At 47.0% G+C, this 13,783-nt stretch overlaps 1 protein-coding gene across 3 annotated transcripts in view; it reads right to left on the bottom strand.

The window, feature by feature from the left end:
- The window catches only part of pfkpa (phosphofructokinase, platelet a), a 146,056-nt gene extending 132,567 nt beyond the window's left edge, over positions 1 to 13,489 (bottom strand). The window contains exons 1-2 of one of the 3 annotated variants that reach the window (XM_085987601.1): positions 13,386 to 13,489; positions 13,132 to 13,260 (exon numbers count right to left, since the gene is read on the bottom strand). In XM_085987601.1, coding sequence (XP_085843727.1) covers positions 13,132 to 13,240 — 109 coding nt within the window. In that variant the 5' untranslated portion in view covers positions 13,241 to 13,260; positions 13,386 to 13,489. The other 2 variants (XM_085987602.1, XM_085987600.1) reach the window with 2 other exon arrangements.
- Positions 13,490 to 13,783: the final 294 nt, after the last annotated feature.

Genomic DNA, 13,783 nt, shown 5'->3' with positions numbered 1-13,783 from the left:
GGGGAAAGAAGGGGCCGAAGTGGGGGAGAAGGGGAAGAGCGGGAAGGGGAAGGTGGGGGGGGGAAGGGGCGGGAGCCCAGGCCGAGAGCCCCGCTCTCCGAGCCCCCCCCCCCCCCGGCCGAGCCCAATTGCGGCTCGGAGAGACAGCCGGCGGCCGAGCCTCGCCCCCCGCCCCCCCCCGGCCGAGCCCGATTGCGGCTCTGAGAGACGGCCGGCGGCCGAGTCCCGCCCCCCCCCCCCCCCCGGCTGAGCCTGATTGCGGCTCTGAGAGACGGCCGGCGGCCGAGCCACGCCCCCCCCCCCCCGGCTGAGCCCGATTGCGGCTCTGAGAGACGGCCGGCGGCCGAGCCAAATTGCGGCTCGGAGAGACGGCCGGCGGCCAATCCACGCCCCCCCCCCCCCGGCCGAGGCCGATTGCGGCTCTGAGAGACGGCCGGCGGCCGAGCCCCGCCCCCCCCCCGCCGAGCGCGGAACAGAGACGCCGCGTCTCACCTGCTCCTGCTGCGCGCGCACCCTGACCCTCGTGGCTGACGCCGTTGCCCTGGGTAACGTGACACGGCGGGGGGCGGGAGGAGCTTAGCAGAAGCGCAATCACCTAGCTCGGGCCTGGCTGGGCAAGAAAGGCGCAGGCTTTGAGGCCTAAGAAAAAAACGGGGAAAGGTAGGAAAAAGAATGTTCAGGTTAGGTTTACAAATGAGTGATTTTTTTAAAAACAATTTAATAAATTCAATTTTATTTTGGTGGAAATGTATATTTGAAAAGAAAGACGCAGAAAGCAGGAAAAAGAATGGAAGCAAGATGGCGGCGACTCACCTCGTTTCAGAACGATAAGGCCCGCCCACACACGACCGTCAGGTCACCAAAGCGTAGGATTGGTCAATCGTCCCGTCACTCGACCGTAGGAGGGCCCGGCCGCACGCGGCAGCAAGCCACCGTACGATTGGTCGACCTCGAGGTCACTGTCGCTAATGAGCGGATAATGAGATGCTAATGAGCGGAATGTTGATGGTTTTTGGGATAACGCGTGCGCGATTTTAGCCCGGCCGAAACGTAAATACACTTAAAACCGTCTCGGAAGCGTAAGCTTTCTTTGGAGGTAACGCGCGCGTAGGTGCGCCCTGTAACTTTCGAGCGCATAGCCCGCCAGGCGCACACGCGATGACGGACAGAAGGACCGATTTATATATACAGATACAAGCAAGGTTATTAACCTCGAGATTTACAGTAACAAAAGTGGCGACGAGGACGTCTGAACTTACGTGGACTTGAGGAAGGGGAGGAAAAGCAGTGAGTAAATCGGGAAGGACATTTATTCAACTGTGAAATGATCTGTGAATTGAAGCACTAAATAACCGATAGTGATTTTAGTTGAGTTCAACATTGGAAGGGTCCTTAGTGAATGATAATTTGGAGCCTGAGAGAAGGAAAATGGCTGGAATTATCGGTAACATTGGACCGTTTGATAGGAATGTCGAACAATGGAGCTCATACACAGAACGATTTGAATATTTCACACAAGCAAATGACATTGGAAGGAACAGAGTAGTACCTACATTGTTAAGTGTGATGGGACCAAAGACTTTCAATCTTTTGCGTACTTTAGTGCATCCAGATAAACCAGGGACTAAACAATATAGCGCAATTGTGGAGATACTAAAAGGGCATTTTTCACCCAAACCCCTAGTTATAGCTGAAAGGTTTAGGTTCCACAGGCGTAACCAGGAAGAAGGAGAAACAGTGACCATGTTTGTAGCTGCACTAAAAAGACGATCAGAGCACTGTGAGTTTAATGACGTACTAAATGATACTACAGGAAACTTTGGTTTATCCGGAGGTTAACTGTCCGGAATGCTCGATCCACCGGCAAAAATCAGGAGCCGTTTCGTTAGTTTTTTTTCCTTTTCGTTGCTTTTTTTTCACCAGTCAGGCTCTGCAAGGTCTCACTGAAGCTGTTGCTAAGCTACAGCATCGCTTGCAAGGTACGGCCGACTGTTTAGAAGCTGTTGCTAAGCAACAGGGTTTGTTGCCAGATACGGATGTTTCAACATTAGCGCTGCTTTGTCTGGCAGTTTTGATGGGACGGCAACAGCTCGGTCCCGTCGGTGCCGGATATCACAAAGTTTCCTGTATAAAAGAGAGGCAGGCTAGTGTGTGGTATGAGAACTGAAGCCATACAGAAGAGACTATTAACGGAGAGCAATCTGACTCTACAAAAGGCCATTGAAATCAGTATTTCCATGGAATTGGCAGCTAAGGAAGCTCAACAGTTGGGTGCAACAGAAAAAGTGCACAAAGAACAGAGAGCCAAGGGCCATGCTTCCGTTGTGGCAAAACGGGGCATCTTGCGTCTGCATGCTGGTGCGTGGACATGGATTGCCACAGCTGTGGTAAAAAGGGACATATTCAGCGCGCATGCAGAAATAAAAAGGACACAGAGAAAACGTCAAAGACGGAAGGAAGAAAAAAAACATTCAGACAAAAGACAAAGAAGCATGTCCGCTCTGTAGAACAGGACAAAACAGAGGCAAGTGACACGTCAGAGGAGGAACTATTACTGAACGTGCTGACTGTAGCTGGGGATTCGCATGGCTACTGGGCCTCACCCTTGCTAGGGGGCAGCCTGTGCGAATGCAGATCGATACCAGGGCAGCAGTATCTCTTATGTCAGAGACAGTCTACAAAAAGACATTAAAGCACCTTCCACTTCAGCCAGCTAACATAGCGTTAAAAACATATACCGGTGAAAGAGTAACCATGAGAGGTATCACTTAGGTCACAGTTCAGTTGAATGGACAAACTAGGAAGTTACCACTCTACGTAGTTAAAGGAGACTACCCCTCCCTGCTGGGACGTTCGTGGATGGAGAGAATAAAATTAGACTGGTCATCAGTCTACATGATGTCACACAATGATCCAGGCTTACCCGCCATCTTAAAGAAACATGCAGAAGTCTTTAATGGAGAACTGGGTAGCATGAAACATATTACTGTGGAGCTTCGTATTAAGCAGGATAGCAAACCCAAGTTCATGAAGGCACGACCCATACCTTATGACATCAGACCAAAAGTCGAGGCTGACTTAGAAGCCCTAGTTGAAAGCGGAGTACTAGAACCAGTCAGCGTGAGTGAATGGGCAACGCCCATCATACCAGTGCTCAAGAAAGGTGGTGGAGTTAGGATATGTGGAGATTTTAAAGTAACTGTTAACCCTGTATTGTCAGTGGAGCAATATCCGCTCCCACATATTGATGATTTGTTTGTGGGACTTGTTGGGGGCCAGAAGTTTAGCACAATCGACCTCTGTCAAGCCTACCTGCAAATGCATGTGGATAAACAGTCACGAGAAATTCTGACTATTGTGACGCACAAGGGCCTATTTAGGTATCGTCGACTTCCTTTTGGAATTACATCAGCTCCAGCGCTTTTCCAATGTGCTATGGACCAGATCCTTAGTGGATTGCCTGGAGTCCAGTGCTACTTAGATGGTATCTTAGTTACTGGGTGTGATGACCAAGGCCATCTGCGTAACTTGGACGCAACGCTACAGAGACTGAGGGATTACGGACTCAGAGTTCGCAGGGATAAATGCGATTTTTTTCAGGCATCAGTTGAGTACCTTGGTCATGCAATCGATGCCACAGGCCTTCACAAGGCACCGTCCAAGACCAAGGCAATCGTGGATGCCCCAGCACCTGAAAATATCAGCAGCTGCATTCTTTTCTAGGGTTATTGAACTACAATGGACGGTTCATACCGAACCTAGCCTCGATGCATTGGTTGCTATGCAAAGACAAGAAGTGGGAATGAACTAACAAGTGCCAGGAGGCGTTCATGACAGCAAAGGACACGCCCCTGAAGTCAGAGGCTTTGACGCATTTTAACCCTTCATTACCAATACAGTTAGCTTGCGATGCATCGTCATATGGTGTGGGAGCGGTCGTTTCTCATATCATGCCAAACGGAGAAGAAAAGCCGATAGCATTCGCATCTAGGACTTTGAACAGAGCTGAAACTAACTACGCCCAAATAGAACGAGAAGCACTGAGCATCGTTTTTGGCGTTCGCAAGTTTCACCAATATTTGTACGGGAGATAATTCACCCTACTACCAGATCACCGCCCTCTCACGACCATCTTCAGGCCACATACAGGGATTCCGTCACTTGCTGCGAGTAGAATGCAAAGGTGGGCGCTGCTGTTGTCTGCACACACCTTTGACATTAGATATCGCAAGTCTGACCTGCACGGCAACGCCGACGGTCTTTCCAGGTTGCCGCTGCCTGTCACCAAGCCTATGACGCGCAGCATGGACATCTGCTATTTTAGGCAGGTGGAGAACGCACCTGTTACTTCGACACAGTTCCGACTAAACACCAGAAACGACCCAGTGTTGTCTGCAGTGCTGGACATTATCGTCAGGGGCAAGCTTGACAGCGATGACCCAAACCTGAAACCATATCTCTTAAGGGGAAACGAACTGTCGCTGCAGTCTGGATGTTTGCTGTGGGGGAGGAGAGTGGTTATTCCACCATCGCTACGGAAACCAGTGTTACAGCAACTACACTCCGGACACTGCGGAATGGTTCATATGAAAGAAATAGCGAGGAGCTACTTCTGGTGGCTGGGTATGGATGGACAGATTGAGGACAAAGCTAAAACCTGTTCCTCATGTCAGAGAGTTCGTAATGTGCCACAGCTTGCACCTCTTCAACCCTGGGACTTTCCGGGGGAAGCATGGCACCGCATTCATGTAGACTTTGCAGGTCCATTCGAGGAGAGAATGTTCCTGGTGGCTGTTGATGCGCACAGTAAGTGGCCAGAGGTTGTTATAATGAGGTCCACCACCGCTGAGAAGACCATCGAGAAGTTAGGTGAGGTGTTCAGACGATTTGGATCTCCGATGCAACTTGTCTCAGACAACGGTTCACAGTGGGTGTCACAGAAATGGCTACATTCCTGCAGGTGAATGGCGTACAACATATCAGGGCTGCACCATACCACCCTGCGACCAATGGTCTAGCTGAGAGGTTTGTTTAGACCATGAAACACTCTCTAAGTTTCCTGTTGAGTTACAGGAACACACCACATGCGACCACAAAAGCATCACCTGCCACTCTACTGCTCAAAAGAGAGCTATGAACCAACTTCGACCTGCTGAAACTGTCAAAGGTGAAAGACGTGGTACAGTATCAGCAGGACAAGCAGATCAAGCGATGTGAACAACACTCCAAAGACAGAGTCTTCAGTCCAGGTGAACATGTGTTGGCACGGAACTACAGTGGTGGACCTAAGTGGGTTCCTGCTACTGTCATTGCACAGATTGGTCCAGTGTCCTACACTGTACAGACACCCAAGGACATTGTCTGGAAGAGACACACCGATCAGCTTCTACGAAGTGCAGCAACACCCACTGAACCACCAACAGCAGTTTATCTGCCATTGGGTGACGCTGTGGGTCATCCGCCTTCTACACCGAGAGGCTCACCTTCTGAGGAAGCAGCCGCTTCAGCCCCTATCTCTGCAGCAAGGGAGACCTGTATACAGGCACCCCAGCCGCCTACACCTGTGGTGACATCACCTGTGAGAGACAATGAACTGGAGAGCCAGGTTGACCACCGGTATCCTACCAGAGAGCGGCGGGCCCCTATACGTATGAACTTATAGTTCAGAGACTTACCCTTTATCTGGGGCAGAATAATCCCCATGGGTATAACAGGTTATTGTGTTTTAAAATTTTTGTGGTTCTATTGGGACATCTAATGTAAGAGGGGAGATGTTGTGTATTTTGAATGTTGTATTTGAATTGTCCCACATAGCTTACCGTAGTTGTGATGTGCAATGCACTATGGGAAATAGAGCGCATTAAGTGAGAGATTCTTCTGGAAGTAAAGATGGCTGTTAACTGAACTGTCTTCTGCGTACTCTTTTAATTGTTATATCTCAAGAGGTCAATAACCTTGCTTGTATAACAGCTCTCTTTAGTATGAGAACCCGGAGAGCGGGCTGAAAGTGCTCATGGACTGACTGCTTTTTTTTTTGGAAAAATTCCATTAACATGACAAATTACAATATAGGATTCTCTTAGGACACATTGACCCCATGTTCAACTGCTGCTAACATGGAACCTTTCTCCACTTTGACCTTCAAAGTTCTTGTTTTAATAGTTGCTTCAACCACCAAGGCCTGCTTAGCGCATCTATGCAGTGTAAACAACAACCACCACCACCACCACCACCACCACCACCACCAAGAAATTTGGGGCCCAGGAGGGAGGAGGGTTGCTGCTTCTGGGCCCACAAAAGCCTGCTGCCCACCCATTCAAAGCCCTCCCCAGCATCACCTCACTTCCCCAGCAGATCTGACCTGCCAGCCAGCTCGGCCTAGAGATTGGCTGATTTCTCGCCCTCTCACAACCAGTGAGTTGCAGCAAGGCACCTGTTTGGACACCTGCTGCTCGGTGGCAGTATTTCAATAAGCCCCGGACCTAAATTTGGACCCATTTTGGGCACAAGTCCACTTTCTCGCCTGATGACTCAGTTCAGCACTTCAACTCAACTGTGGTCTTGCCAATGAGTTGTAAAGTACTGTGTGCAATTCTACATGCCTTAACATCAAAAGAGCATTGCTGCATTGAACAGCATTCATAGAAGAGGGTGACCAAGGAGATCTGGGGACTTGCCTCCCTTCATAACAGAGCTCGAAGAATGGACCTAATTTTCATTGAAAATTGAGGTGGTACAGTGCAGCAATTCAAAATAAGATCCAAAAATAATGTGGATGTAAGCACATTAGTTAACCTGGACCATGATCAACAACAACAACAACAACTTGTGTTTATATAGCACCTTTAATGTAGTAAAACATCCCAAGGTGCTGCACAGGAGTACTTTAAGACAAAAAATTTAACACCGATCCACATAAGGATCAATTAGGGCAGGTGACCAAAAGCTTGGTCAAAGAGGTAGGTTTTAAGGAGCATCTTAAAGGAGGAAAGAGAGGTAGCGAAGTGGAAAGATTTAGGCAGGGAATTCCAGAGCTTAGAGCCTAGGCAACAGAAGGCGCGGCCAACAATGGTTGAGCGATTATAATCAGGGATGCTCAAGAGGGCAGAATTAGAGGAGCGCAGATATCTCGGGAGGTTGTGGGGCTGAAGGAGATTACAGAGATAGGAAGGGATTTGAAAACAAGGATGAGAATTTTGAAATCGAGGCACTGCTTAACCAGGAGCCAATGTGGGTCAGCGAGCACAGGGGTGATGGGTGAACGGGACTTGGTGCTGGTTAGGACACGGGCAGCCGAGTTTTGGATGACCTCAAGTTTACGTAGGGTGGAATGTGGGAGGCCAGCCAGGACTGCGTTGGAATAGTCAAGTCTAGAGGTAACAAAGGCATGGATGAGGGTTTCAGCAGCAGATGAGCTGAGGCAAGGGCGGAGACGGGCGATGTTACGGAGGTGGAAGTAGGCGGTCTTTGTTATGCTGCGGATGTGTGGTCGGAAGCTCATTTCAGGGTCAAATATGTGGTTCAGCCTCAGACAGATGTTAGGGAGAGGGATGGAGTCAGTGGCTAGGGAACAGAGTTTGTGGCGGGGACCAAAAACAATGGCTTCGGTCTTCCCAATATTTAATTGGAGAAAATTTTTGCTCATCCAGAACTGTATGTCGGACAAGCAGTCTGACAATTTAGACACCGTGGAGGGGTCGAGAGAAGAGGTAGTGGGGTAGAGTTGGGTGTCGTCAGCGTACACAGAACAAAGGGCATGAATACAAAACTATCTCAAGCAAATCTAAAGATCAGGATATATTTTCTCCCCATAGATATGCAGGATGGATTTCCAGAAAAAAAAGTTAATTTTTATGACCCATATTTTTTTTGCAATAATTGAATAAATATCAGTTTAAGGATGGAAATGAAGGTTACAAGGATAGACACAAAATATTAAGCACTCTATGTATCAATACTGCTAATGTATTTTTAGGACTAGGAATAAGTCCCTGTGGAATACAACTAGTCAGAGTTAAGCATAGGCCGCAGAGCTCAATGAATATTCTGCAGCTTGCCTCAGTTTCCCTATAAATCAGGGAGAAAAATCAAAGAGCTTTTATCTTCTTAATCGTTTTCCTGTGGTTGGTTGACTAACACACAAGACTGAGTAGGTGGCAGGGTGGGTGGGGAAGAGAGAACTGAGAATAAGGAGAATTATATAAAGTTTGTGGAGGGAATGGGCTTGATCAGCCAAGTGACCTTGTCTCCTACCACACCTTCATATTATGAGTCAACCCATGCAGCACATGTGCCCCTCTTAAAGACTGATTCAACAGCAGCTCTGGCAGAGATCTGGCAACAAGGTGCCAGACTACCTTCGTCATTCAAGGACAGCTGTCTGATGCAGATAAACTGTCCCTCGCCCCTCAAAAAAGTTACCAAAAAAAATACAACTATATAAAAGAAAAAAATGCATCAATCAACAGATGACTAACCCAAGGACTGATATTCCCTTTAGTGCATGTGAACATTGGCGCATTCAGTACACATTAACCCAGTATAGAATGTGTCCAGGTTTAGACAAGTACTGTGCACCTCCTAATGACTGATTCAGAAGTAGCTCTTGCAGGGACCTGGAAGCAAATGTATTAGGGTATGCACATTTAAGCAATAAGGATCCAAATAGATTATACTCTACTGCTGAAAGAAAAGAACATTTATTTATTACAATAATTATGGACTGACAAAACACATCTGGTGCTTTATCATGACTGCAACCTTTTTAGGCCAGTCATCAAGATTTCTGCTTACATTCCAAAATATGCTATAGAGTTTAATAGTGCCATTATGTTAGACCACAGTAATACCTCATTTCACTTTCTTTAAAAAGAACAAATATGCTTGACTTCAAATTCAAAAGTCCTTGGGTTAGTCATCTGTTGATTGATGCATTTTTTTCTTTTATATATTTGTATTTTTTTTTGGTAACTTTTTTTTTGAGGGGAGAGGGACAGTTTATCGGCATCAGACAGCTGTCCTTGAATGAAGAAGTTAGTCTGGCACCTTGTTGCCACACCAGCAGCAGGAACAAGAAGCAAGAGAGAACCGATAATCAGAGCTTTAATTTAGACTAAGTATACTTGAGGTTTAGGTGCTCGGATTGTCACTGCAGTATCAGTCGTGTTTCACCAATGATTGAATGTTACATTAGCCCCGCAGTCCTTATCTATTTGATTAAATTTGTTAAATTACATAGCACAGCTAGCTGCTAAGTAAAACTATCTCTACCGCCCTAAAAATGTGACTCAGCTCCAACTTCAAAAGTAAACATGCTACGACAGCAGTGTCACATTTCCACTGCCACATTGCCACATAGCAGCCCTCATTGGGGTGTCTCTAAGACAGGATGGCGAGTCAGTGAAAAATGAAGGCAGCTCCATGTTCCAATGCCCACGTAATCAACACTGCCAAAACTAATTTCATATAGAAGTAGCAGAGAGACGAGACCTGTATCCCATCAATTTGGACTTGATACAGACCCAAATCCCAGAGTTGAAAGAAAGGATTTGCATGCGATATCCCCTTTCACATCCCAAAGCACTTCATAACCATTAAATTACTTTTGAAATGTAGTCACTGTTGTAATGAAGGGAAACACAGCAGCCAACTTGTGCGCAGCAAGGCTCCACAAACAGCAATAAGATAAATGACCAATTTTACTGTTTTACTGATATTGGTTCAGGGATAAATGTTAGCCATGACACCAGGGAGCTCTCTCGTGCTCGTCTTCGAAATAGTGACATGGGATCTTTTATGTCCACCTTAGAGGGCAGACAGGGATCTCAGTTTAATGGCCCATATTTTTCGATCGGCGGCTTCCTGCGTGCGGATGCCTCCGAACTGGAAAAAATCTACGCCCTTACCCGAGGGCTCCGGACATTTCCGCTCCTGGGCCTCTCCACGATGAAATGCGCAGAGGCCCAGGTATCCCAGGGGCGCAGGCGGTTCGCAAGCGTCCCTGGGATCACGTGGGCCATGGGGAACCAACGGAAGGGAAACCCCCTTCACACTTGACAGGTCTCTCAGCTTAGACCTGTCAAAAATATGAATGGGGATCACTCAAAATACACACTAAAACATTAAATACATTTATTTTTAAATCACGTGTTTAAAATTAGTTAAAATTACATTAAATTAAATATTTTAAACAAAAATTTAAATTTTTGAAACGGGGCTAAAAATAAACTTACTTTTTAAAAAACGTTTGTTAAAATTATAAATGATTTAAAAATATATTTTTTTTAACTTTTTTAAACTCTTATGGTGGTAAAAGCAGGTCTTACACCTGCTTTTACCAGGCATTAGATTTTTAAAGGTTGTCAGCAGGCGGAGGTTCTGCAGAAAGCGGAACTTCTGCAGAAAGCGGAACTCTCCACCCGCAGAGGCCCTTCTCTTGCGCAGGCGCTTCGCATGCCTGAAACCGGCACTTGCGAGGCCCCTACGGGTGTATACACAGCTCGTACACACCCATAGGGGTCGGAAAATACGAGCCAATATCTCATCCGAGAGATGGCAGCTCCCACAGTGCATCATTTCCTCAGTACAGCATTGATGTGTTGGCCGAGATTGTGTGTTCAAGTCCTGGAGTGCAGCTTGAACCCACGACATTCTGACTCAGGCGAGAGTGAAATTTGCTAACTTCCTGGTTTTCCCCCACTAAAATTAATTATACAAATTTAAAACAGCCAAGTAGAATTCCCCCTCCCATGATGTAGCTGCTCTTTTCACCTGAAGACGATAATTAGTACTGAGGTTTCACAGGCATTGTAGACCTCTGGCAGCTCACCCAAGTGGCCACTCTATGTATAGGTCTAGACAATTAGTGTCTGCAGGCTATTTAACAGCTATTCCTGATACTGACTTACCCAGTAATCATGCATATACAATCTTTCTAAAGGGGTACCTGGATGTGATCAGAGTGGGAATCTTGGCTGACATTCTCTCCCTACTCTGGGGCAAAGTCAAATAGTATCCCTATGGCTGAGATCACCTATTTTAGCACAGTTTTTTGCTTCAAAATAATAAATGTTGTTGGCCTTTCAGCTCGCAACAGAGTACAGGAACAAGGATGTCTTGCTGCAGTTGTACAGGGCCTTGGTGAGGCCACACCTTGAGTATTGTGTGCAGTTTTGGTCGCCTTCTGAGGAAGGATGTTCTTGCCATGGAGGGACTGCAGTGAAGATTCACCAGACTGATACCTGGGATGGCAGGAATGACGTATGAGGAGAGATTGGGTCAATTGGGCTTATACTCGCTGGAGTTTAGAAGAATGAGAGGGGATCTCATTGAAACTTATAAAATTCTGACAGGACTAGACAGACTAGATGCAGGAAGGATGTTCCTGATGGCCGGGGAGTCCAGAACCAGGGGTCACAGTCTAAGGATAAGGGGTAAGCCATTTAGGACAGAGATGAGTGAGGAGGAATTTCTTCACCCAGAGAATGGTGAGCCTGTGGAATTCTCTACCACAGAAGGCAGTGGAGGCCAATTCATTAAATATATTCAAGAAGGAGTTAGATATATTTCTTAAGGCTAAAGGGATCAAGGGATATGGGGAGAAGGCAGGGACAGGGTACTGAATTTGGATGATCAGCCATGATCTCATTGAATGGCAGAGCAGGCTCGAGGGGCTGAATGGCCTACTCCTGCTCCTATATTCTATGTTTCTATGTAAACTGTAAGTGGAGTCGGAGCTCCGGCTCTAAATTCTGGGTTGACATCCAGCGGGATACTTGCGGGTTCCCCCCCCTCCTCTCGTATGGGTTGTGGGAGCCCGTAAAACCCTCCCGCCATAGGACTAACCACCCTAATGGCTGGTACGAAGATGGTTACGGTCACGGAAGGAGCGTTAATCGCGGCCAGAAATCCTTCCACCACTTCATACAGTTCCCCAAAGGGAACAGTGTGAAGACACGTACGACGGCGATGTAAACTGTTAATCGCCTAAACACATTGTTGCTGCTTTTAAATAATTAATTTTCACAAGACACTCGAGAAGGAAACCCTTAATTAAATTGTCCACGTTTGTGGAAAAATAAGAGCCTTTTAAACCGTACAGGTAAAGGTTACAATATTTGTCACCACTGATGGGAGCGATCAATTTCAAGGTCACCCCCCTTTGCAACAAAGACGGGCGAGATTGAGGGGCGTTTGGACAAGGGCGACCAAATCAATAAAATCAGAGGGGAAAGACGAAAAAAAAATTGCAAAAAAAAAAGACGCTCTTCGCAACACTGCAGAGAGACTGACGTAAACCATCGGGAGTAAAGGGAGCACTGGATGCAGGCTGGAGGAGCGTTGGATGATTTGGGTTGTTTTTTTTTACCAAGTGGTTGCTTTCACTTCTACTGGGGAGAGCAACAAAGAGATTGAGCCGCTGACTCGGACGCAACCTAACTTGGATTTGGCCGAGGTCCATTGTGAAAATTAACCGAAATAAAAGTTTTACATTTGAATGGAGAATACGTGACTGGCCGCGTTTCAACATTCCCCCACCACTGGAGATTGAGGCGGAAACTGCGAGCCGCAAAGACGCAGGTTCGATCACACGTACACACAAAACCAGAATGAAAATCACTCATAACCCCCCACCCAAAAAAAATCTATCAGCCGTATAGCTTCTCTCTCTCTCTCTCTCTCATATAAATATGATGAGATGATGATGACGAGGCACGTTGTGTTGCCAAGACATTCATGTACCTGGCTGCAATGTTTGTCTTTTTAAAACATATTAAATATTACTTTTTTTTTTTAATTCCAGCAAAATGGAGGGACGGGCAATTTTCTGATTGATAAAAAGATAAGATTTAGATATTTGTAGAACCGAAAGCAACGCAATGCGGTACGGAACATGCCAACTGAGGAAATGCCGCGGCGACAAAACCTCCTCTTGCATTCACCGGGCGGGGTAGGTGACTTTCCCCACCGCTTTTAAAACACACAATCAATACATTTAACAAAAAAAATGCATTTCCAGAACACATTTGATCTCTCCTCTCCGGGTCTGCGAAAAAGCCGTAAAAAGATCGGCGAGATGCCTTAAATCCCTCAAGCCACAACTCCCTTTTGTGTGGTTTTTTTTTCCTGTACCTTGCGCATCCCCTCCGCTGGTCAGGACGCCGATGGCTTTGCCGTCTCCCGATAGATTCTCCAAGAATTTCTTGTCCGACTGCGTTATGTCTTCAAGGGATGGGTCCATTCTTGCATCTGTTGGTTCTTCTAAAATGACCAAAAAAAATAAAACTTAAAACGGAAACGTTGCAATAAAAGAGTGTGTTTGGGGGAGCGTGGGGTGGTTGCAGGGGCGACTCTTGTTCGCTCAGAGCTCAGATCGCGGCCGTCACCTGGGGTTGAGAATCAGGTTCTCACGCTTCGCTGCCGGCTTCACCGCTGCCCCCGCCCACCTCTCAACCTAACCTGACAACCCATTGTGCCGTCAAGCGCGCTGGGAGTGACAGCCGTGCGAGCCTATGGGCAGCGGCAATTCCCCCAAGCCGCACCAATTAAAGAGGGGCTTTTTTTTTTCCAAGCTAGCGGGGCGGGTTGAGAGAGAGGGAGATTTTCCAAGTTAGGTTGCGTCCGAGTCTCTCCTCCTGTCGAAGGTGGAGTTTCCGCTAACGCCGCGGTCCAGAGAGGGAGGGACATGCTGCAGAGCGAGAGCTGTAAGCTGAACTCGTGTTAATAGGGCTGGCCCAGATGGCATTTCCATTTTTAGTGTTTTTTTATATTTCAAAGGCCAATA

Source organism: Somniosus microcephalus, chromosome 5 (assembly GCF_052327205.1).
Source record: "Somniosus microcephalus isolate GS21.2 chromosome 5, FLI_Smic_1.0, whole genome shotgun sequence".
Classification (NCBI taxonomy): domain Eukaryota; kingdom Metazoa; phylum Chordata; class Chondrichthyes; order Squaliformes; family Somniosidae; genus Somniosus; species Somniosus microcephalus.
This window is presented reverse-complemented; position numbering and strand designations above follow the sequence as displayed.